This window comes from Nilaparvata lugens, chromosome 4 (assembly GCF_014356525.2).
Source record: "Nilaparvata lugens isolate BPH chromosome 4, ASM1435652v1, whole genome shotgun sequence".
NCBI lineage: Eukaryota > Metazoa > Arthropoda > Insecta > Hemiptera > Delphacidae > Nilaparvata > Nilaparvata lugens.
In genome coordinates this window covers 62,807,309-62,832,494 of record NC_052507.1, presented here as the reverse complement: position 1 = coordinate 62,832,494, position 25,186 = coordinate 62,807,309, and the positions used below count along the sequence as shown (strand labels likewise).

The 25,186-nt window shown below is 33.0% G+C and overlaps 2 protein-coding genes across 4 annotated transcripts in view; one reads left to right on the top strand and one right to left on the bottom strand.

Annotated features, from left to right (window-relative positions):
- Positions 1 to 13,133, top strand: part of LOC111055132 — a 36,468-nt gene extending 23,335 nt beyond the window's left edge. For all 3 annotated transcript variants that reach the window (XM_039426143.1, XM_039426142.1, XM_039426145.1), the window contains 4 exons: positions 1,563 to 1,700; positions 6,751 to 6,831; positions 8,651 to 8,717; positions 12,351 to 13,133. In XM_039426143.1, the coding sequence (XP_039282077.1) occupies positions 1,563 to 1,700; positions 6,751 to 6,831; positions 8,651 to 8,685 (254 nt within the window). In that variant the 3' untranslated portion in view covers positions 8,686 to 8,717; positions 12,351 to 13,133. The remainder of the gene's footprint in view (positions 1 to 1,562; positions 1,701 to 6,750; positions 6,832 to 8,650; positions 8,718 to 12,350) is intronic.
- A 4,330-nt stretch (positions 13,134 to 17,463) lies between these two features.
- LOC111045187 (AP-2 complex subunit sigma) lies at positions 17,464 to 24,590 on the bottom strand (the record flags this gene model as incomplete). The annotated part of the gene is made up of 3 exons (XM_039427056.1): positions 17,464 to 18,029; positions 22,127 to 22,300; positions 24,417 to 24,590. Coding segments are annotated over 3 exons (450 nt in total), but the record flags the coding sequence as incomplete, so codon positions are not given.
- Positions 24,591 to 25,186: the final 596 nt, after the last annotated feature.

Sequence of the window (25,186 nt, the reverse complement as noted above, 5' to 3'; positions counted from 1 at the left end):
TTTTTAAACCAGAGGATTGCAAACGGCTTTCAATCAGCTCTGCCAATCTATTACAAAAGATTATTTTGCCAGATCGATTTAGATACAACCCATGATTAGTGAAGTTATGTCTTTTCAGCCTTTCATTTAGAAAACAAATCCCCAGTTGTTTAGAATTCTTATTTTTTAGGCTGTTGATTGTATTATGGATTGATTTGTTTGTCGAATTGATTGCTTCATTTAATTCTGGCCTATCAAACCTATTAGGAATAGTACTTATTATTAAGTTTGTTTTTTTGCTGAGTGGCACAATTTCCTTGATTTTTTCTGTTACTTGAGGAAGATGATTCAAGTTAGGTTCATTTATATTATTTGAGCCACCCAGTACAATTAGATAGTCATTTTCATCAAAGTCTTTAGTTTGTTCCCTAGCTGACTCTACAACTGCATTAATTGATGCACTTGGCTTGAAAAAACATTGGACATCAATTTATTTTTTAATCTTTTATCAAGGAGATCACTGCAATCACGTCCATGACTGGACGTCAGTAGCAGAACTCTCCCTTTCCTATCTTATTTCCCTCAGCTATATTTTTGGTTGCTGTCTTCAAAACCTCACTGTACGTTTTATTTCGACCATTTTCAGAGCATTTCCCATCATTTAGGTTAGATTCTATTTTTTGCATTTGGACAGAGGTTCTATCATACATTTAGTATTATCAATTTAGATTTTAGTTTCTTTATTTCCTCCGACATTAGACTACATTGATTTTTTAGATTTAGTATTTCTTTTTTATGATCTTCATCTTGTAATTTTATAATCAGTTCCAGAGATTTAATTTCTTCTACCATCCCTAACCTTTCTTCCTCAGACGTTTTTAGAGTTACTTCTAATTGGTTTTTTAAATTAGTGTGGCTACTTTGTAGTTGAGCAACTTTTTCGGCTAAAGTAGTTTGAGGAACTGGGGTTTTTGGTTTTGGCGTTTTAGAATTTTGGTTTTGGGAATGCGTAAGTACTCCTGCTATGTTTACATTTCTATTAATAACCTTCAGTGTTTTACTTGAGCTCATCTTCCTATCTAAGAAATTATATTACTTGCAATAATAATAATTGATTTATAAATGATAGGATTTTAATTTGGTTATAATTTTAGTCAAGTAAACTATCTATGTTTATTTTTAAATCTCGAAAACCTAACCTCAAAATAACCTCTAAACGATGTTTGGCTTATAAAATAGAATTAAGAATTAAAATATAAAACAAAATGATAAAACGTGATCAAGAAACAATTAATAATGAAATTAATACAAAATTTGTACTTATCCGTGACTATTTATAACACAAAATCTTCCAAAACCCAGGAGCAAAATTATGTATGACTTTCATTCACAACCTCAAGGTCAAATCTCATTCATTATTCATTTTTAATGATGAACAATTTTTCCAGTGAGAACAATATCAAATTTGGAGTATCCCTAATCATTCTAATCAAGTGTAGTCATTTCTTGGAATCATTCATTCTTAGTTTTTATGTAAGTTTGAAAAGAAACATATAATACAATACATATCATTTCAATTGCAGATGAAATGAGACACATGAATATGGAAACAGATGACGGGAATAATGCTGAGTCACAGGAAAATTCGCAAAGCTCGCAAAATTCACATTTTCTTGAATCATTCACTTTGAGGAAATTGGATGCAGCGGCTTGCTTAGCAGGTAAACAAAATTATGTAAAAACATCTTTATTTATTTTTAAATGACTCATTAATTAATTATTACAATTACATGCATAAATACAAATATATTTGACTTCAGATACAGTTTTTGGTTAGATTTTGTGATATCTATCCATAAAGAAAACAGTGGGATGTTGTCAGAAATTATCACTAATTTATTTTAAAAATGACCAATGACACCATTGGTGTTCAAACATGTATGTAATTTTACAACAAATTAATGATATTTTCGCCACACTGCACAGAAAGCAGCTGTTTTCCAGTCCCTTTGTAGATCTGAAAGACCATGTTTGCAGACGACTCTCGTCTGATGTCAGAAAAGGGTTTCTTTCCGGCCTAGACCGGAAAACGTACTCTTTCTAGCCGCTAACATGGAAGTCCGTAGTTAATAAGTCATCCACTAGATCGGGCGAGTGTCAACATTCTTCATCTGAAGTTGCAATTATTTCAGTTCGAGTTTCGAATCAAACCAACTCAGCATTCGCTTTGCAACCATTTTTATTCAATTATTTATTGTTGATTAGTGCATTCTGAATTTTAAAAAATGCTTGAAGATGACGACTCCCATGATATTCCAAGTGAAATTCTCAAAGAATCTGAAATCCTGACTGCAAATCTTCTACCACTAAAATCAAGAGATAGGTATGATAACAAGTATTCTTTATTTTGTATTCTTTATTTATTTTGTCAGCAATACCTGTAGTGTGGCAAAAAATATTGTTTGCACCACATGCAAAAATGTTTTTCCAGCTCTCAATCTTTTCTAGTCCTCGGCCTACGGCCTCGGACTTGGAAACCGATTTCGAGCCAGAAAAATATCATTTTCTGCTCTAGGTGCGAAATATACTATTTCCTACAGTTACCTTGAAACGTGACCATTCCTGCACTGATTACAGAATGCAAAGAATCACTTTTCCGCTCTAGTGCGCAAAGTATTACTTTGCGTACTCTTAATACTTTGCTTATTATCTTGCAGCCATCCCAATCAGCTGTTGACATTGAATTATTTTGAATGAAAATTTGTTCTATCTATATTTTTCCCGTTTTTCAAATAAATAGGAATGAGAACTCATTAAATTATACATTTTGAATATTATTAATTATTCATTATTCCAAATAATATTTTTTTCATTCATAAATTGATTGGTTGAAAAATTATTTAGAAACTAAGATTTACTTAAAATTATTAAAATTTTCAAATTAATTTTTAATTTGAATAAATTATCGTTTATTAATTTCCATTTGGATTATCAAGTTTGAAATAAATAAAAGTTGTTATTAATATCAAAATTATACAGACAAACATTTGATGGATTTCAGCCAACATTTTACCCATAATCAACCACTTCTCATATGCAATGGTAACTTTAGGAAAAATTTAATGAGAAATATGTACGCATAGTTCCTCTGCTGCACTCAAGAAACCATTCCGCCCTCACCTACGGCTCATGCATAAACGTTTCTTTCAGTGCAGCAAACAGTCACTTTGCGCACTAGTTGCATAAATAACTATTTCCTACAGTTACCTTGAAAAGTGACGATTCCTGCACTGATTACAAAATGCAAAAATTCACTTTTCCGCTCTAGTGCGGGAAAAAAATTTTCTGCACTCCAGATTTGCAACATGGCAACACGAAATAGATGGTGGGTTATATGGAGGATTAGTGCACGAAAACAAAAATTAAGTTGGTAACAATGACTGTGGTTAGATTTAGAAAATAATCATTTCAATGGCTACCCTACATTTATGATAAAATATCAATATAGGAATCCAAAACAAGAACAATGTTCATCTAAATCATAAATAAAATAATCATCGTTTACGAATTCTCATCATTTAATAATAAATAATAGTTCTCTTCTATTGATAATTATTATTTCAACTGCAAGCAATGAGAAAAGTAGCAAATATACATTATAAAATTCGAATTTTGAGGTTAAATGATTACCGTTCGATATTCATATAAATAAAAATAATAAAAAACATTACAAAACTACAATAAATATTCTCTGTTGTCTATGTTATTTTTATAAATATTTTTCAGTTAACTTTGAGCATTTTTCTCGGTAATTTGAGCAAAAGTCTAAATTTCTGATTCGTGTTTCAGTAATAATTTTTAGCTGGATGAAACAAACTTCGGTATGATTCTTCCCGCTAGGTCACGCGCTTGTCGGTTCAGCCATCTTGTCGTGTTCGGCCATCTTGTTGTGTTCGGCCATCTTGCAGCTCGGTTCAGCCCAAGGCGAATAGAGAAAGGTTTCTCTATTCGCCTTGGGTTCAGCCTACAAGCTGTTGGCGCGTATTTTGAATGTGAAATTTTTGTTCCATCTGTATTTTTTCTGATTCTTGAATGAATAAAAATGAGAACTTTGGCTGAGAATTTTCAACTTCAATTGGATTATTAATTTTTAAATGAATTAAGGTTGTTATTGATAACAGCATCACACCCACACACACAAACATTTTGATGGATTTCAGCCATCATTTTACCCATAATTACCCACTTTTCATATTCAATGGTAACTGTAGGAAAAGTTTAATGTGAAATACGTGCACAAAGTTCCTCTGTGCACTCAAGAAGCCATTCCGCCCTCGCCTACGGCTCGGGCATAAACGTTTCTTTCGGTACAGCAAACTGTCACTTTGCGCACTAGTTGCACAAATAACTATTAAAATTGACCATTGGTGTTCAAACATGTATGTAATTTTACAACAAATTAATGATATTTCTGACAACATCCCAGCATTTTCATTAGACATATCCTATTATATTAAGCGAGCAATTTCTGAATATCTGTTTATATTTTTATATATGGTTATTTATGTTCAACGGATCTCAAAAACGGCTCTAACGATTTTCACGAAATTTGGAACATAGTAGGTTTATGATATAAAAATTCGATTGCACTAGGTCTCATCCTTGGAAAAATTCGCTGAACGACATTAAAAGGATAATTCATCCTTGGGCTGAAACAGCTGAGACTTTCGTCGTCTGTGGATAGTAAAAAGTGAGCGAGTGATTCTGTGGAAAATCAAAATATCGCATACTCGAAATTCATAAGCTGACGTATAGCCAGCTGTAAAATATAAAGACACGATCATTTTAGAGAATTGTGTTTTGTTTATCAATGAATAAAAAAATAACGAGCGAAGCTCGTTGCCCCGATATTATTCATTAATACAGTACAATTACAAATCATAGAAATGTAACAGTATAACAATTTTTGTTCTTTTGAAATATTTTAAATAAAGTGTACTTATGTTAACTTTTTTTGATCACTGAAAGCACAGCTATAATGAAGAAAGTGGTGGTAACAGAGAATCAGCCACACTATGTAGTCTTGTAAATCAGATAGGGAAACCCGGAGTAAGTTGAATCCCAGCTGTTCACTTTAGAAGGCTGTGGTAAGAGGAAATTGACAACTCTGTCGTTCTTTCATTTGCCACTGACTTTATAATGTAAATTTCACCATTGGCAAGCATATCTTACACCTGGTTTTCATTAGTGGAGTTCCCTTGGCAAGTACTAACTATCTTGTGAACTCTCCAATGTAAACTTTCATGGTAGAGTATTAGTTTTTAGTAGAGTAGAGTGAGATAGTACTCCAACCCTTGCCTTCCCCCACCACCGCTTCTCACTCTACTCCACCACTACGATGCTAATGAAAACAGTCTCGAGCTGATATAGTAGCGTCGTGTCTTTAGCTAGTAGAGTATAGTTCTATTCACTATAGTGAGGTCCACGTTGTAATTGCAGTGAAGAAAGATAGGAGAGAAACGTTGCCAAGTCTCTCATTTTTGCCACTGATTGTACACAGCTGTTACTCAATTCATCCCATTAAATTTGATCTAATAATAATTATCATTTCCATGATAAAATAATCAATTTGATGTCAAATTAATCAAGAAAATATATTTTTCCATAATTTGATTCAAAAATTTGCTTCCATAACTAAGATCAGATTTTTATATATACACAAACCTGAAATGGCGGCTAATTTGAAAAGCTGTGATACACTGATCTGAATTTTCAAAACAACATAAATTAAGTTATTTGGTGGATATTCTATTCCAATTCCTTTGAAAAATGATAGAAAAATATAAATCCTTTTTAAAATAAGTAATTTCAATGGAAATAATTCTGAAATAACTTTTCAATATTATTTGTACCGGTACGAGTAGGTCTAATCTAAACGTTTAGGCTAACTGAAGCATGGATTAGGTCTAGGATGGTTAGTTATCAACTTTTAAAATGTCATTTCAGGTATTTTAATTCGTTTTTTTCATACGGTATGTCTAAAAATGATCTCATTGTTTTAAAAATACATTTTAAATCAATTATACGACTTGTGTACCAAAGTATTTTGATAGAATAAAGAAAAAAATGGCGGCTGAGCTACTTTTGTACAGTCACTGTCAAAATTAAAAAAAAATATTCTGGCAAACTGACAACATTGCAAAGCTAGAGAGAGATAGCGTTATCTGTTTTGTTGTATGATAGAAAAGGACAGGAACAGTATTGTCAATCGTACACTGCTATTATAACGTGGACCTCACTACAGACTACACACTTTACCTACCTGTTCTCAATTGTAGTAAAAAAAAGTTACTCGACCGAGTAAGTAGAGTAGAGTTAGCTCGGTGGAGTTAGTATGCCAGTTACTCGACCACTAACTCTACTAGTGAAATCCAGGCAATCACATAATATCATTAGATAATGATATACCAGCAAGTATATAGTAATCACTTAATGCCCTCCACATGTTGGTCCAGTAAGCTGACTCAGCCTATAATGTTTAATCAGTGCCCAATAAAGGCCAGCGGTAGCCAGCGTGTGCAAACCACCCATCCTTACACTAGCGCTGGTCGAGATTGGCCTACATTGGGCCAACATGTGGATACGGCATGACAGGTCAACACTTTTCATCTCATTTGCATTTATGAAATTTTTCCTCCTAGAAATAAGAAAATTGCTCAAAAGTTTCAAAAAATATAAGAAAATAACAGTTTTTATGTTTACATTTCACAGAGCCGGTTCGACTTGGCCCATTACTGATGAGAGAAGTCTTGGATCAGATTCCAGATAATTTGTTAATAGCTGCTTTATCAGGTAGTTCTTCCTTTTTTTTGTATGTTATCATCTATACAATAACTGTATAATTTATAATACAGAGTAGTGCAGAGGAAACGCATGTTTTTCGAACTGTCAGTACTCGGTGACTAGGGGGGTAACTTATTGCCCTGGAACGAATGTTGGCAGATGGCCCATACTATGCCATCTCAGTTGCTATGAGCGTTGGAACGTACAGCATCGTGTGTTCGCTGTTAAGCAGTTTTATTAGAAACAATAAATCTGTAGTCACAGTGCAACGCTTATCCGTCAATATTTTAGAGTTGGGCGTCGAGGTTCAATGCCCCATCGAAATACTGTTCTCCGATGGGTTGCAGCGTTTAGGAGTACTAGTTCTGTGATGGAAAAGAAACCACCTGGTCTTCCCCGTTCAGTTCGTACTGCTAAAAATGTAGACCGAGTCAGTGTCGCCTAGTCCTGAGACCATGTCGTCGAGTCGATCGTCTAGGACTAGTAACAACTGCTGTTCTGACTCGTTCTACATTTTCCGGAAAACGAACTGAACGGGGAAGACCAGGTGTTTTTTTTCATCACAGAACCAGTACTTCTAAATGCTGCAACCCATGGGAGTACAGTATTTCGATCAGGCACTGCACCTCGACGTCCAACTCTAAAATATTGACGGAAAAGACGTTGCACTGTGACTACAGATTCATTGTTTCTAAATAACTGCTTAACAACGAACACACGATGTTGTACGTTCCAACGCTCATAGCAACTGAAATGGCATAGTATGGGCCGTCTGCCAACATCCGTTCCAGGGCAATACCCCCTCCAGTCACTGAGTACTGACGGTTCGAAAAACATGCGATTTCTCTGCACCACCCTTTATAATATTAGAAATAATTGGCTTATACACGTACGGGATAGGAAATTCACGAATGACGCATCATCACGTCTGAACTACTCAACTGATAAACTTGTAATTTTGCCCATAGATTCTAAATTTACCGAGGATTGTTATAGGCCTATTTCAATTTTTTCAAGATTTCACTAGGTGAAGTTTTCAGTTTGTCAAGTTTTAAAATAAACCTTTGCGGAGCACGGGTTACCTGCTAGTCTATAATATAATGAAGGAAAGAATTGGCTTATACACGTACGGGATAGGAAATTCACGAATGACGCATCATCACGTCTGAACTACTGGACTGATTAACTTGAAATTTTGCATATAGATTCTAAATTTACCGAGGATTGTTATAGGTCTATTTCATTTTCTTCAAAATTTCATTATGTCAAATTTTCAGTTTGTCAAGTTTTCAATTAGACCCTTGTGAAGCAACAGTTACCTGCTACTTTTGTAGGCATGACATATGAATTAGATGTTTTTCATCATGAAAGATATAATAATTTATCTTTATAAATAAGACTTTATCGTCTTTATCAATATCCTGCTCCTGTAGATAGTACAAGAATTAAGTTGTCCGAGCATTCTAAAATGCGAGTGGACGAAATATTAATTTTCCAACTAGAATATAGACCCTTTGCAAGGGTCTATATTAAAACTTGACAAACTGAAAACTTGACATAATGAAATTTTTAAGAATTGAAAATAGGCCTATAACCGTCCCTGGTTAATTAAGAATCTATATGCAAAATTACAAGCTAATCAGTCCAGTAGGGTACGCGACTAGGTGCCACCCCGACTACTTGACTCGTAATTACAGAACCAGGTTTCATGGCAACACCTGCCTTATCTTCAGCATAAAAATATAGAGGTATTGACAACATCTTATTCTCTCAGTTTTTTTCTCCATGATTTATTGAAACCCCAGGTTTATTTCTACATTTTTTACAGATCCCAAACTTGACGAGCATTTTCAAAGCAGTTGAAGAAGCATTGGAGCAAGGTATTGACTATACAGGTAACTAGAATTTCTTCTACAATAGAGAAAATGTAGCACAAGAATATCCTATACTATTAAACGAGCAACTTCTGTTTATATGTTTAGATGTTTATATGTTAGTATTTCACCGGACCTCGAAAACGGCTTCAACGATTCTCACGAAATTCAGAAAATAGTAGGTTTATAATATGAAGATTCGATTGCGCTAGGTCTCATCCCTGGGAAAACTCGCTGAAGGACATTAATAGTATATTTCGCACCTAGAGCAGAAAATGAGATTTTTCCAGCTCGAAATCGGTTTTCAAGTCCGAGGCCGTAGGCCGAGGACTAGAAAAGATTGAGAGCTGGAAAAACATTTTTGCCCGTGGTGCGAACGATATTTTTCGCCACACTACAGGTATTGCTGACAAAATAAATAAAGAATACAAAATAAAGAATACTCGTTAAGCTATCGTACCTATCTCTTGATTTTAGTGGTAGAAGATTTGCAGTCAGGATTTCAGATTCTTTTAAAATTTCACTTGGAATACCACAGTCATCTTCAAGCATTTTTGAAAATTCGGAATGCACTAATCAACAATAAATAATTGAATAAAACTGGTTGCGAAGCGAATTAGTTTCTGGAACTAAAATCATGGCGACTTCAGCTTATTATGGAAGTGGACACTCGCCCGATCTAGCGGATGACTTATTAATAATAATTAGCGCGTTGTTTCCAGCCATAAGCGGCTGGAAAGAGACAACTTTCTGGCCTAGACCGGAAAAGAAACCCTTTTCTGACGTCGTCTGCAAACAAGGTCTTTCAGATCTACGTAGGGACTGGAAAACAGCTGCTTTCTGTGCAGTGTGGCGAAAAAGGATAATTTACAGATGGAATTAAATAGAGAATGCATTTATTCAAATGCTAATTAATATATAATTATTATTCAACGAAAATCCTAAATAAATGCTGTAAATCATCCCGAAGACTTCTGCTACTGCAGACATTGACAACAGGGTTAACAGCTAGATGGACATTCGATGAGAACTACTATCCAAAAATTAGTTGCCAGCCCAATAATTAACAGCATTTATTTAGGATTTTCGTTGAATAATGATTATATATTAATTAGCATTTGAATTTATTCATTTATTCATTTCATTAACAATTACAAATCATAATTATAATAAATATAATATGATTGGGAGAAGACAACAGGCATAGCCCAAAACTGTCTTCTCCCAAATTTTTACAAATAAATGTTTCAAAAAAGAATAAGGTTAAGATTTCACTTTCACTCCAAAAAGTCCAATTTCCACTCCAAAACTAATGACTAAACTAAAAATTTTGAATTTTGATATTTTAAAACAAAAATATTTCACTCAAATCTCTATAAATTGGAAATTTAAGTAATTTTGCAAAATTTTGAGCCAGAAAAGAAACACAACTTCACTATTAGCACAGCTGATGTTGACTTAATGCATTCTCTATTTAATTCCATCTGTAACTGGTTGGCCGCTATGGCTTCGTATAAAATAAGCGCTGCTATCCAGAGATTGTCAGTTTGGTGTAAGGGTAAGCATTCCTGACTAGCAATTGGGAGGTACCGGGTTCGATCTCCGGGCTGGCAACTAATTTTTGGATAGTAGTTCTCATCGAATTTCCATCTAGCTATTAACCCTGTTGTCAATATCTGCAGTAGCAGAAGTCTTCGGGATGATTTACAGCATTTATTTAGGATTTTCGTTGAATAATAATTATAAAAGGATAACTATTATTCATCCTTGGAAAAACAGCTGATGATAATTATTTCGTCGTCTGTTGGTGATGGAAGTGAGTGAGCGAGTTCATGTGTGTGGGACTGTGTCAAAATTATGACTCAGCTGTTGAACTTTTGTAATCATTCAATCAGGTGCTTAGTGCCGGTTGCATAAAGGCCGGGCTATTTTCAATCCTGATTAATTCCAGTAGATCCATCTTTTTGAAATGGTCTTCTCTGATTTGGTTCACGTGAAGTTAATCAGGATTAAAATTTAACCGGCTTTTGTGCCACTGGGCCCTTGTGAGGGAGATTTTTGCATTTCTCTGGGAATTAATCTCAATTTACTGTGATTAGATAGAACATTTCTGTATGAACTATGAATGTTATTATAATTTCTCCTTTCGTAGTAAATTTTTTATGCTTTTGTACTCCAGAGCGAAGCTCGGTCCCGATATTATCCCATGGTATAGAGTGTTTATGTTACATTTTCAACGTTAACTCAAGCTGAGAGTCCTATTGTGAGGTCCATGTTAAAATGGCAGTGGAGAAAGATAGGAGAAAAATGTTGCCTATCCTCTGTCTTGTCAATGCCTTCTATAGACGGTAGCTGATACAGGTTTATTGATGTAATATTAACTGTTCATTCTTGTTTAAAATAATCAATTATATTTTATTAAGCAAGAAATTATATTTTTCAGTTATTCCATAATGAATTTTCAAAATTAAAATGAAATATTCTGTTAATTATTTAATTCGATATTGTTAGAAGACGATCTGACAAAAGAGCAAAGCGAGAAAGAGATAGCGCTATCCGCTTTGTTGAATGATAGACAAGGATAGCAATACCATTGCTAATCTAACACTGTCATTATAACGTGAACCTACTTATTTTTTGTGATGCTATGTGACGCTGGTAGTCACATACTGTGCCGTTATTATACTCTCACCCGGCCAGAACAGTAATAATACAGTAGTCGACAGTCATTGACTCGACTTAACAATAAATCTGCTAGAAATTTGGAACATGAAAGCCCCATGAAAGCATGGAATATTTTCTTATGCTATACTATCTCTATACGTCTACTTTAGTAGGATTTTTCTATGTGTAATTACACAGTAGTGGAATAATCTATCAATCAATTATTTCTTATGAAATTTAATCAATGATGGCTAAGTGCCGGTTGCACAAAAGCCGGTTAAATTTAAACCGTGATTAATTTCACGTGAACCAATCAGTGTCTTTTCAAGAACGCCTTCTCTGATTGGTTCTCGTACAGAGACTCAACACACTAGAACAATACGAAATTTTCAAACACCTCCACTATGACAAATCCAACTTATTAAATGAACAACTTAACTCCAAATCAAATATAATATTTTCCCACATTTTGGCCACACAGTCCAACCCATAAGAGCAAGCGCCCCTGGTGTCAGGCTGATGAAGCTCCTCTTCAGGAGTGAAATGCATTCCTCAAGACTCCAAAAAAAGTAAGTGTTTTATCAAATATTTACTAGTAACACAGTGTCAGAACTTCAACAAAGTTAATTATATAGTGTTTCGTCATGGAAAGCAACTTCAATTTTTATATACTTGGGCCCGGTTGCACATATGCTTATTTGATTTTAATCATGATTAAAAGCCACAAAAACCAATCAGAGATGACTTTTTCGAAAAGAAGACTGATAATTTCTCCTGGAATTTGATCTCGGTTAAAATTTGACAGGCTTTTGTGCAACTGAGTCTGAGAACTATGCAAATCCTTAATTAAAAGAGCAGAAAAAAGTGTTGATAAAAGAAGAGAAACTTTCTACTATTAAATAATTACTACTGTATTATTGTTTTATAAGTAATTTACACCTTATACTTTCCTATAACCTACTTGGAGACTCATAATGTTTTTCTTTTCAGGTCATTCAGAAAAAGAGATATTGAAGGCATTTTTTAACAGCGAAGCGTTTATGCCATTCATAGAAGCACTAACATCTATATTGAATAATGATAATGAAGAATGATTTTATTCATATATGTTAGTCTTGTAATTCATAATCATGAACTATGCTAGTCAAGCCAAAATAAGGAGTATATTATGTTCACATTATGCAATCTCTATTAAAAAGGAATTAAGATTCAATCTGGGATAATTTAAAAGTTTGCGAACCTCAATCTTGGACAACACTCATTATATATACCGTACTTGGAAACTTAGATTTAAATATAGGTAGATTTAAATTTTTAAACTTAGAAAACTGTGATTGATCACTATTCTATTCATATTCTGTTTTCCTACTTTGTATAAATCTAAAATCTGTTTCTGTTGTAATATTTGATTTAATATTGTTTTCTGTGAATTTGAATATATATTTCAATGATAGTGAGCATAGATGCTGCCACTGAAAGTGTATTTCAGTAATAATTTCTCTTATAATCTTGGACAACACTCATTATATATACCGTACTTGGAAACTTAGATTTAAATATAGGTAGATTTGATTGTTTATACTTTTAAACGTAGGAAACTGTGATTGATCACTTTTCTATTCATATTCTGTTTTCCTATTTTGTATAAATCTAAAATCTGTTTCTGTTGTAATATTTGATTTAATATTAGTTTCTGTGAATTTGAATATATATTTCGATAATATAGTGAGCATAGATGTTGTCACTGAAAGTTTATTTCTTGAAAAATAAATGAAAAATAAAATGAAAAAATAAATAATAAAATAAAATGAAAAAATAAATGAAAAATAAATAAAATGAAAAAATAAATGAAAAAATAAATTCAAAAGTTTTTTCAAACGCAATATGAAAGAGATATTAGACCCCTTCAAATTAGAATGATCAATATGTAAAATCTGATAATATTAGTTTGTATTTTTTTGTATAATATAATCTACACAACTGACAACTGTACTTTTGGTAATAAATATTGTAATATAAATTAAATTTGTTTCAATTCAAATAGTTTCAAAATATGGATATTATCGTCTTCACTCTGCTCCTGATGTAAATTATACAAGAAAGAAATAAGGAATATAATTCCATATATTCTCGCCAGCGTGTGTGGACGACACTCTTTCAAGGTATGCTAACTGTAGAATAAAATAGAATAACTCTATCAATATAAAATTATCTAATTATTTTAAGTCAAATTATCTTTTCGCTTCAAGTAAAAATAATTTGAAATTTAAAAACTATTATAATGGTAGGCTACCTAGTGAGTGATGTTTCAGGACAAGTCCTGTCTTAAATTTATCCTACTAGTAGTTCTGTGAACAGTAGACCTCACGCAGTATTCTCATCCACAAGTACCAGATGTCAACTGTTTTAAATGTTAACAAACTCAGTTCACGTTTGAATTTGTATTCCATATGATATAATTCATCCAGTTCCGTGATGATCTTTCTATCTGATGAAAATTTATTTTTTAGAATCAAAAATACTATAATTTCTCCAGCATTATTTGTTTATTTTTATCCACCTATTAAATTAGTTTTTTTCGAATTTGAGAATATTGATACTAATGGGCACGCATAATAATACCATGACTGCAAAACAAAATATTTAAACCAAAGACCTTAAAGCTGCGATTAGACCAAATTTATTAAAAAAATGTTAATAACTCAATCCTTTTAGATTATATTAGATTGAACATAACTTATCATACACATGATGAACATATGTGTTTGTCAACTTCCGTTCAATCTAATAGAATCTATAAGGATAAAGTTATAACCATCTTGTTAATAACTTTGGTGTAAACCCAGCATAAAGATGCATACCTCTTTAATGTCGTTTGTTGAAACTATAGACCTTATACAAATACAGTAATAGACTGGCTTCTCCACACATCTGTGTAATCACTTGTCAGCTGATTTATGATGAATAATTCTATAGTCTGATTTTTACTCTAATATTGGCGTATGAAGGAGGCTCCTTTTTCCTTTTATATTATTCTTGAAATGCAAAATTTCCAAAAACCTTGTATATACGTCGACGCGCAATTTAAAAAGGAACATACCTGTCAAATGTAACGTAAAATCTAATAAAAATTCAAGAATGCATATTGATCACAAAAAACTTATCATAGATGAGTGCTTTTCTCACCGTTTTGTGTCTGGATGCAACAAACCTGAACCAATCGATTCTACGTTGTGACATTTGATTATCTATGAATGTTCACGAATGCAGTAATAACTAAGATTATGAGCCAAAAAATGTAAGAAAAAAGGGTACTTTAAGGGCTGTTTGCAAAGTCAAAGCTCAAACTGAATTTAATCATCTGCTGGCTTAAACTCAAAATGAAACACATCACATTTTAACAAACAATACTTGATATGGATTTAATCTAGTTTAAAATTAAATTTAGTTTAAACTGACACTGTGCAAACGGCCCTTATAGTATTATCATAGAGAAACAATAGCGAAAGTAGATATCCCATGTTATAGGGCGTTTATATCGCAGCTTTTACTGTTATCTCAAGCCGATTACTGTTGATTATTGTCGATTTTTACTGTTTTGTTGGGGTGAGAGTGTTTGAACGGCAAAATATGAGAGACTACCAGTGTCACACAGCTTCACGGGAAAGAATTACATGAACTATCGGCTTGAGATAACAATAAAAGTTGTGACATAAACACCCTATACCATGGGATATCTACTTATGCTATTGTTTCTCTATTTTACCTGTTATTTTCTCTACGATGCACGTATCGTAAGTGCACACCTGCACACGTGATTCATGCATGACCACGCGTGCAGATGAGAAACAAAATCTGGAAAGAGCCATTGAAACACGTTGTGACTTGCATGTAGCTGCTCACACTGAAAGATACCAGCAAGCGTTCAGTGTGAGTGTTTCTATGGCTCTTTCGAGATCTTGGGTTTTAAGATCTTGTCATGTATTGTGATGTAAAGGGCATGACAAAAAACAACAATAAGCAGTGGTAATTTAAACTCATTTACTCACTACATAATAATGAATGAGTACAAAAAATAGAGTTTCATAACTGAAATAAACAGATTACATTGGATAACATAGAATAATACAAAAGATACATAAATAATATTTATAGACATTACAGCAATGATAATAAATAATAGGAATAGTTTCAAAGAAGGAAGTGTACAAAAACATAATAATATGTTTTTAGAAATACAGTAGTTCTTCGCCACTTTGGAAATAAAATAAAAATTGAAAATTTCAAGGCCCTGTTGCACAAAAGCCTGTTAAATTTTAATAGTAGTTATTAAATGCCACGAGAACTATTTAGAGGAGCCTTTTTCGGAAAGAAGGCTTCTATGATTTGTTCTCGTGGAATCTAATCAAGATTAAAATTTAACATGCTCTTGTGCAACCGGCACTACCACCATTAACATTTTTTGTAAACAAATTTATATTTTCACTCAATGGAATGCTTTTTGAGTTTGAATAGGTATTACAAATAAATGTGTTGTATATTTTGTATGAAAAACAAGTCCCACAAATATAATATTTAAATTTGAATGGATTTAAAATCCAGGTAGATAACATATCTTGAGCTTTCAAATCAATTTTTAAAAAATCACTAGATAAATAACACAATTGACAGTTTGACACACTCACAATCATAGAGATTATTAATCCCAAAATTCGATTACCTGCTGGAATAATAAAGAATATACAATAAACTTCCTACTAACGTACTCTATTCAAGAACACATCTATTCAACAATGTTTAGCCTATATGCTACGGCTCTATATGCCAAGATATTACGGAATAATATAACAACAAGCATCCATTTTTATCATGATTATCATATTTATTACATCTTTCCCTTTTCATTTATTATAAATTAACTCCAATCAAACGGTTTATTGGATACAAAACTTTCTCTACATGAAAAGACTTTTACTAAATGGCAGGTGTATATTGTAGTCCTCCTTGGAAATCATTTTAAATAAATAAAAGACTAAGAAATTGTCAAAAACCACAGATTTATTGATAGAAAGACTGGTTTCGGTTGTTACACCATTGTCAATCTCTGATAAACTGAGTCAGATCAGTTTAGACTCTGAGTTAGATCAGTTTATCAGAGATTGACAATGGTGTAACAACCGAAACCGGTCTTTCTAACTACAGTATCAATAAATCTGTGGTTTTTGACATTTTCTTAGACTTTTATTTAATATGAATAATTACCACATTATCAACTTCTCAACTGCACAAAAAGTGGAAATCATTTAATGGATGTTTGTAAATGTAAATCATAAATGTCTATGTGAATCATAAATCATTTATTTATATCATTTTGTTGGATTTAAACTGTATTCGAATTGATAAACTTATTCTTTTGTAACTGTGTGATTAGAAATAAAATAAACTCTTCAAAAATTATCAAGTTTTACATTATTTAATAATGCTCTATTCCAAGTGGGAATAGTAGTATTCTACCTATCTACAATACTAAACCAGAATTAACACCTATCATTGATAACACAAATCAAATAATTCTTTACTTGGAATTTCATCTTAAACTTTATCTCCGTTATTGTACGTTCAACACTTACATTTTTATAACCACATTTACAGTATTGACAATATAACTATGCTTATAGCCCACAATATTTATTGGGAATTACATAAAAATTGGAAATCAAAGTAACGTTTTCAACATATATTTTTATTTTTCACATGTTTCAACTTCCAAGTGCCGGTTGCACAAAAGCCGGTTAAATTTTAACCGAGATTATTTCCACAAGAGCCAATCAGAGAAGCCGTCTTTTCAAAAGTGCCCTCTCTGATTGTTTCTCCTAAAATTAATCACGGTTAAAATTTAACAAGCTTTTGTGGAACCGGACTAAATCATTTTCAAGTAAAACACTTCACTTTACTTCAGTCACTTCATTCTTGATAGTACCTGAATGAATGTATTTTGTGTTCTATATTTTGTTTACTGTGTGACTTTGTCAATTACCAATGTTGGTTTATGACAATAAAATTTATTTATTATTATTATTATTATTATTTATTATTTATTCGAGAATGACATCAACGTTGAAACATGTTGTGAAAAATAAGAAATAAATGTTGAAGAGGGTTCTTTGGTTTTTAATTTTGATGTAAATACAAGTAGGTAGTTCTAAACAAGAACATGATTATTGGGAAATGCATGTAATGAGCTAAGGTACGTTTTGGAGCAACTTGGAGCTTATTGGTAAATGATCAGGGGATACAAGCTACAGTTTACTGCAATAAGTTTGCGATTAGAAAGTTATGATAAATATACAATGAATGATACAGAATATATCCAGTGAAACATGTTTTTGAATATATCAATTCAACTGATCATACAGAATATTTCCAGTGAAACATGTTTTTGAATATATCTATTCAACTGATGATACAGAATATATCCAGTAAACATGTTTTTGGATATATCAATTTAACTGATGATACATACAGTCATGAGAGGTCTTGAACACAATATGCTGTGATATTGAATGACTAATCCAACGAATTCAACAGTAAAAGCTGTTTCAATACTTTCGTTTGACTTGTTTCCCTGATCTCCCCGGCAAGAAACATTTCATCCACCACGGTGTAGACCTGCAATAGAAAAAATACACAGTGAATAAACTGAAAGAATAGGGTAGAATTAGAGGAGAAAATGTTCTAGTATTGGGAAAGACTCCCACTTTTTCTGGTGGTGATTTTCATTCGTTCGTCAGGAGAGCTCTGAATGTGTAAAACTGATGTATGGATGTGTAACCAACCCAGAATGGGGGTAGAATTAAGAGATCCCTAAATTCTAAAGGGCGAGTCATGGGACTTTATTAAACAACAAACTCTAGCATTCTATTAAACTTGTAAAATGTTATCAAATGAATTAAACTAATTTAAGTTTGGACAATAACAAAAATAATCTAAATCGGTTCATTGCACATTCTAAAAATTCAAGATGACTGCATGTAAGATTTTGCTAACTACTTATTTGGATTCTAACTGTTCACAAAGGTAGCGTGGACTTTACTCATTTCTCAATAACAAATTTATGATACTAGGGACTCAGTCATTCAAGGGTTTTTAGCATGAGCTAGAAAATATAATGGCACTAACAATCGATCAATTTATAAATTCATTACTATTTAGAAATTTTCACTACACTGATTACTCCCGGATAACTTACTAATTTAAACAAACATTGACATATTCACTTCAAATGATTAATAAACTACTTCAACTTAACTTACGGCGAAAAATAATACATATTAACAAACTTAAACAGCAAACAAATTCAACACACACGTTAATTTTGAGCCCTCGAGGCCCAAGGCTACCTATGGATTTTAAATGTGAATTCGGCCGCGGCTTGATTAGAACTGAACTATTCCACGCAAATTATGTTCCCCTTCCACCAACGAGACAACGGTCCACGTGGAGACGAGCATAATTCCGTGGGAAAGGAAAATAATGCAAGTTTGAAATATTCCCAAATACTCGTGTATTTTCCATCGCTAACGGAAATACAGTTCCGTGAAAATACCTCAACCCTGCATAAAATTGGAGTCTTCCCGTACGCAAGTTAGCAAAATCTTAATGTGAGAAAATTATTTTTCAACAGAAATAGTTATTTGTATATCTAGAGTGAAAAGTACGACTTTTTCTCCCTGTGGGAAAAAGTTTGAAGCCCGAGGCGAAGCCGAGGGCAGCAATTTTCCTGAGGGAGAAAAAGTATTTTTCGCTCGTGATGTACACAACATTTTTCCTCCATCTACATTTTTTTATAGAGACTGCAAATAAAATCATTCTAATAACTTACGTATTGGTGACAATGATTCCTAACAACATAACCTAAATCTAAAACCTAAAAACCGGTCGTCTGATTGGCACTGCCGATTGCGCTATCTATCGGCAAAAGTTGTAGCAACTATATCAGCTGAGCAGCTACCAAAAATGGCTGACTCCAGATCACGCGGTTCAGATTTGAATTGCAGATCAAAAATATTTGTTGGCTGGTATTTTGAATAGAATAAAATATTTTAAAAATTGTATAAATTTTTATCGTCTACTAATATTAAGAATATAATAATTATCATACAAACATATATTTCATGAGTTAATCAAATTTCTGGTTGTGATATTGAATTCAGTTGACTCAATGACAGACACCTCTATTATGCTTTCTCATCTGAGCTTAGACCTTCTAACCTATTACAATGTAAGTTTCAAAATAGAGATGCTCCCCATGTTATTTAAATGGAGTCACTTTTACTCCCTAGGGAGTTTTTCTGTTTTTTAGTACCGAGAGCGAAAAAGTGACACTTTAGTATTAGGTTTCAGGGAGTAAAGTAAGTACTTTAGACAGTAGGTGGAGGAAAAATAAATTTCTCACGATAAAAATTTACACACAAAATTCAGCTACAAGATCACTAAAGTCTCATTGTTGAAGTCCTAATTCTACACTTTTCGAATGAAACCATACTAAATTTATCTCTATGAAAACAAACCCATAATTAATTAATTCATCTCAATATCATCACCATCACAAACTCTTTGTGAACGGCCAGTACTACAGAGAGGTGCTCCGTCGACTAACCGCTCGGGTTCATCGAGCCCGTCCGGGGATTGCCGATTCGTGGATCCTCCATCACGACAATGCTCCGTCGCATACCTGCCTGCCCGTTACCAAGCAGTTGGCCAAACAGTCGAGGGTAACGTTGCCACATCCTCCTTACAGTCCGGATATGGCACCACCGGACTTCTTTTTGTTCCCCAAGATCAAGAGACAACTTAAGGGGACGCGGTTCGGGACTCGTTCAACGTTCAACGTGATTTATGATGAATAATTCTATAGTCTGATTTTTACTCTAATATTGGCGTATGAAGGAGGCTCCTTTTTCCTTTTATATTATCCTTGAAATGCAAAATTTCCAAAAACCTTGTATATACGTCGACGCGCAATTAATAAAGGAACATACCTGTCAAATTTTATGGGGAAACAGTAAATTATTTGTCGAAGGTTGTTTTTAATGCTTCTGTAGACGATAATAATATTAGGTTATAGCACAGCCTACTATAGCTTATCTAAAGTAAGCCATGGTTATAGTGAATCATTATTGATAGAATTTACAAGAATTGATAGAAGTTTTTAATGCGATTGATAGAGATGACTGCGAAGAAATTTTGGAACTGAGAAAAATTGGGCAAAAACAAATAATTCAAATTTCTGAAATGATAGAGAATTTTTTAACGGTTTTGCTTGAGTAAAGCAAGTGTCAATTTAGTATTTAAACCACTTCATAGAAAATAAGACAATTTTTATGAGTGGTCTTTGATCTGCAAACATGTTTTTAATAACACATAACTGAGATATTTCTAATAAACGAGGAAGATCATAGTGGATTTAAGCGTAACAAAATAACTTTTTTATCTTACATTCTCAAATATATTTTTTTGGTGCTAACTAAATATAAGTTTGTATCTAATAGTAATATAGCATTTTTTGAATAATTTCTTGATCGCTTTTCACTTTTATTACCGTACAGCTTACAGCTCTGTGGATTTTGAACAAGGAAATAGTAGCTACATAACCTCAATTTACTGATGGTTTGTAAACAAATAACAAATTTCCTGTAAAAATCAGCCTTCCTGATATTATAAACGATGACATTCTATTACCAACTTAACGCTAAACTAGTTTAACTTAAACTGGATTAGTAAATGCACTGAAAAAACCGATTCAAGTTTAAACTTTAACATTAACTCAAACTCGATTAACTTAATCGAGTTTAGCAATCTATACTGTGCAAACGGCCCTAAAACTGATACAATCAAAGAAGACTTTGTCGAGAAGAAGTCTTCTCTGATTGGTTCTCGTGGTATTGAATTAAGATTAAATTTAAGGCACAAAAGCCTTTTTAAATTTTAATCATGATTAAATGTCACTAGGATCAATCAAAGAATTTCTCGAGAAGAAGGCTTCTCTGATTGGTTTTAGTTGCATTTAATCATAATTTAATTTTGTGCAACCGAGCCTAATTTTGTAAAATTTCAATCATGATTGAATGCCACTAAAACTAATACAATCAGAGAAGACTTTGTCGATAAGATTGGTTCTCGTGGAATTTAATCACCATCAAAATATATTCATTTATTTCAATAACAATTACAAATCATAATTATAACAAATACAATATGATTGGGAGAAGACAACAGGCATAGCCCAAAACTGTCTTTTCTCAAATTTTTACAAATAAAAGTTTCAAAAAAGAATAAGGTTAAGATTTCACTTTCACTTCAAAAAGTCCAATTTCCACTTCAAAACTAATGACTAAACTAAAAATTTTGAATTTTGATATTTAAAAATTGATTTAAAACAAAAATATTTCACTCAAATCTCTACAAATTGGAAATTTTTGAGTAATTTTGCAAAATTTTGAGCCAGAAAATAAACACAACTTCACTATTAGCACAGCTAAAATGTAACATGCTTTTGCGCAACTGAACCGAATATGAAACAAATTTTACAGTAACTAAAAGAAATTGAAGAGACAGTATTTTGTAGAAAAATATATTAAATATGTTACAGTATTTTAAAAAACTCAAACTTTACATTTTTAATATAAACTTTAAATTTTACAGTAACTTATAAAAATGAAAATACACTATTTTGTAGAGAAATATATTAAAAAATGTTACATTACCTTGTAGAAATTGAAGACTAGATCCAGTTCGCATACATTGTGGAAGTATTCGTTTAGTACTTCAACAAAATTATGGATGGCCTCCAGGTAGCACAGGTTATTATCGTTGACGTCCACGCAAATACAAAAGTAGAGACCAGCATACCTTCTGTATACTATTTTGAAGTTGCGAAACTGAAACCGAGAAAAACAATGACATCTTAATAAAAAATTATTATTAAACAGAAATCCCAATTAAATGCTGTAGATAACCCCGAAGTCTTCTGCTACTGCAAATATTGACAACAGGGTGAACAGCTAGATGGAAATTGGATGAGCGCTACTATACGGGGTTATTTACAGCAATTAATTTAGATTTCCGTTTAATAATTATTATTCATTAATTAGCATTTGAACAACTGCAATTTCCAATTTATTTCCTTCTGCGGACATCTTAATGAGATTAGTTGAATATGAATTTATATTATAGAGTTTCTCCATAATTTAAAAAACACAGTTCTATTATTGTCACATCCACATTTTTTATTAAGGTGCGTACAGATTTACGCGCCGCGAGCAATTCACTTCTAATCAGCTGATGCCAAGCTTTTTATGTCTGTATCTTACCGTTTCTGTAAAAATACAGATATAGTCAGCTGATTAATAGTGAATTGCTCATGTTCGCGGCGCGTATATCTGTACGCACCTTTAGATTTCTCCCATGAATCAGTACAACTGAAGATGTGTTGGTTTCCAACACGATATTGCAGTCTTAAGATCAAATTTAATAGATGAAAATATTTTTCAATAATGAGATCTTACGTTCTTGAAGCCAAATTAATTGCAATATTGGATTTGATAGAGTTATAACATTCACAAGAACAAACTATCTACCAATATATAGGTCTACATAAAGCAGCCGGCACACGGGGGCAATAATATAGTAGCATCCACTAGCTGTCGAGGAAAACGGAATTGGAAATGTCGTGTACATTTGAGTCTCGGATATCTCTATCCTCCCATCCGGATTAAAATAATTCAAATTCAAATGAAAATTTATTCATCAAAAACAATCACATTACAAATTAGAATACTATAACAATTAATACAATTAAAACAATGAAGTTTATAATTGTAAAATATTGTATTTATTGATCCCTAAAATCTACTCAAATACAGAGTATAAAAGGACTTTACAACTTTGAAAGCACAGAAATATTTATTAAAATTATTTACAGAATTGAGAAAGGTGTCATTTTGTTACAAGACACTTCAAGTTTAAGGTGTGGGTGTTATTTTGGTTCGATGTGATACATCCCACCGATAATCGATTTCTTGCCATACACGTACCATCATATCAGGCGTAACTTGTGCAACCGCAGCGATCCGAATGTGATCCGTTTTCGGAGGTCATTAAGATTGTCTGGTAGAGGTGGAACATAAACCTTATCCTTAATGAAACCCAACAGCAAGAAATCCATCGATGTTAAATCCGGTGAGCGAGGTGGCCATAAAAATTGGCTCTGCGTGGTAAATCCAGCGAAGTTGAAAGCGAATGTCTAAAAAATTCCAAAATTCTCCGTGGAAATAAGAGTGTGCTCCGTCATGCTTAACAAGATGAACAAGTGCCCTTTTAATTTCATCATGACGGTGAACCAGCTGTGCTGGCTCATTACAACGGAAAAGTTCGGGATTTCCTAGACAATTCAACTTTGCTGGATTTACCATGCAGGGACAACTTCATGGCCATCTCGCCATAATAATAGTGAGGGTGATGCCCACATAATCTCTTAGGCTTGTGCGTGGGTAATGAGTGATTGATTGAATACTTTATTTATGTAGATTACAATATATAGGCTACTGGCTTATACACTTATACAATAGCTTACAATACAGCAAAGTTTTAGATGAATTTACATAATATAAACTGAGAAAATGATTATTGAACTGTACAATGATATGAAAAAATATAAACTGAGAAAATGATTATTGAACTGTACAATGATATGAAAAAAATCAATTTGGAATAACTATACAAGATAATATTGTAATGCAACTACATAAATTGGCGGAGCTTTGGACATATCAATGTCCATTCCTTGGAAAGAAAATTAAAAATATCCTTCCCAGTAACTCTCTACCAAGATGAGAGAAATGATGAGAGATGACCACTTTTCAGGTAGTAAATTGTATTTCTTCACCCCTAAAATCTACTCAAATATTATGTAGTATTAAGCTTAGGGCCCTGAAACAAATTAGCAAGTAGCCCTGTAGAAATTAATAAAAACTAATGAATAATAATTAAACTGACCTCAACAAAATTAGTATGCTTGGCATCCCGAACTGTGACCACTGCATGTACTTCTTCAATCAGTTTTTGTTTTTCGTCATCATCGAAGTTCATGTACCATTTGGCAAGCCTCGTCTTACCAGCTCTATTCTGAATCAGGATAAATCGAATCTGAAATTTCAACCAATTATTATATTTTATTTATGAAATGTCTCACACTAGCAAATCTCTAGTGATGTACCTTATACCTTCTTCTTCATCCATTACCCACACTTTGGGCTCGATGGCGTCATTTCACAATGAAAGTCAGAAACAAAAAAAACACAAATTTATCAAGATGGGAGTGATCAAGATAAAGCACACTTAGTTAACATATAAGGCCTTGCTCTTTGACTTACTGGCAAGTTAGCCAGATAGTATTTGAGACAGGTCATCGTCTAAAAATTCCTGTACATCATAATAAGCCCTGGCTCTCAAAAAACCGGTCACAACCCTCTCGAACTTGCTGGTATCCAACTGCTTCACTACTGCAGGAAGCCTGTTGAAGTAGCAGAGAGCGGCACTCCTGTAGCATACCCGCGATCTCTGGAGGCGCACCCTGGGTATGTCAAACAGCACTCGATGCCTGGTGTTTTGGTGATGTACATCAGTCCGAGTCAACAAATTTTTTTGTTTCTTCTTGATATACATGAGGCAGAGAAGAGGGAAGTGGCTGACCACTGTTAGGATACCCAGTCTAACAAAAATGGGCTTGCAATATGTATGATGTTCGCTTGCAGTTATAACCCTAG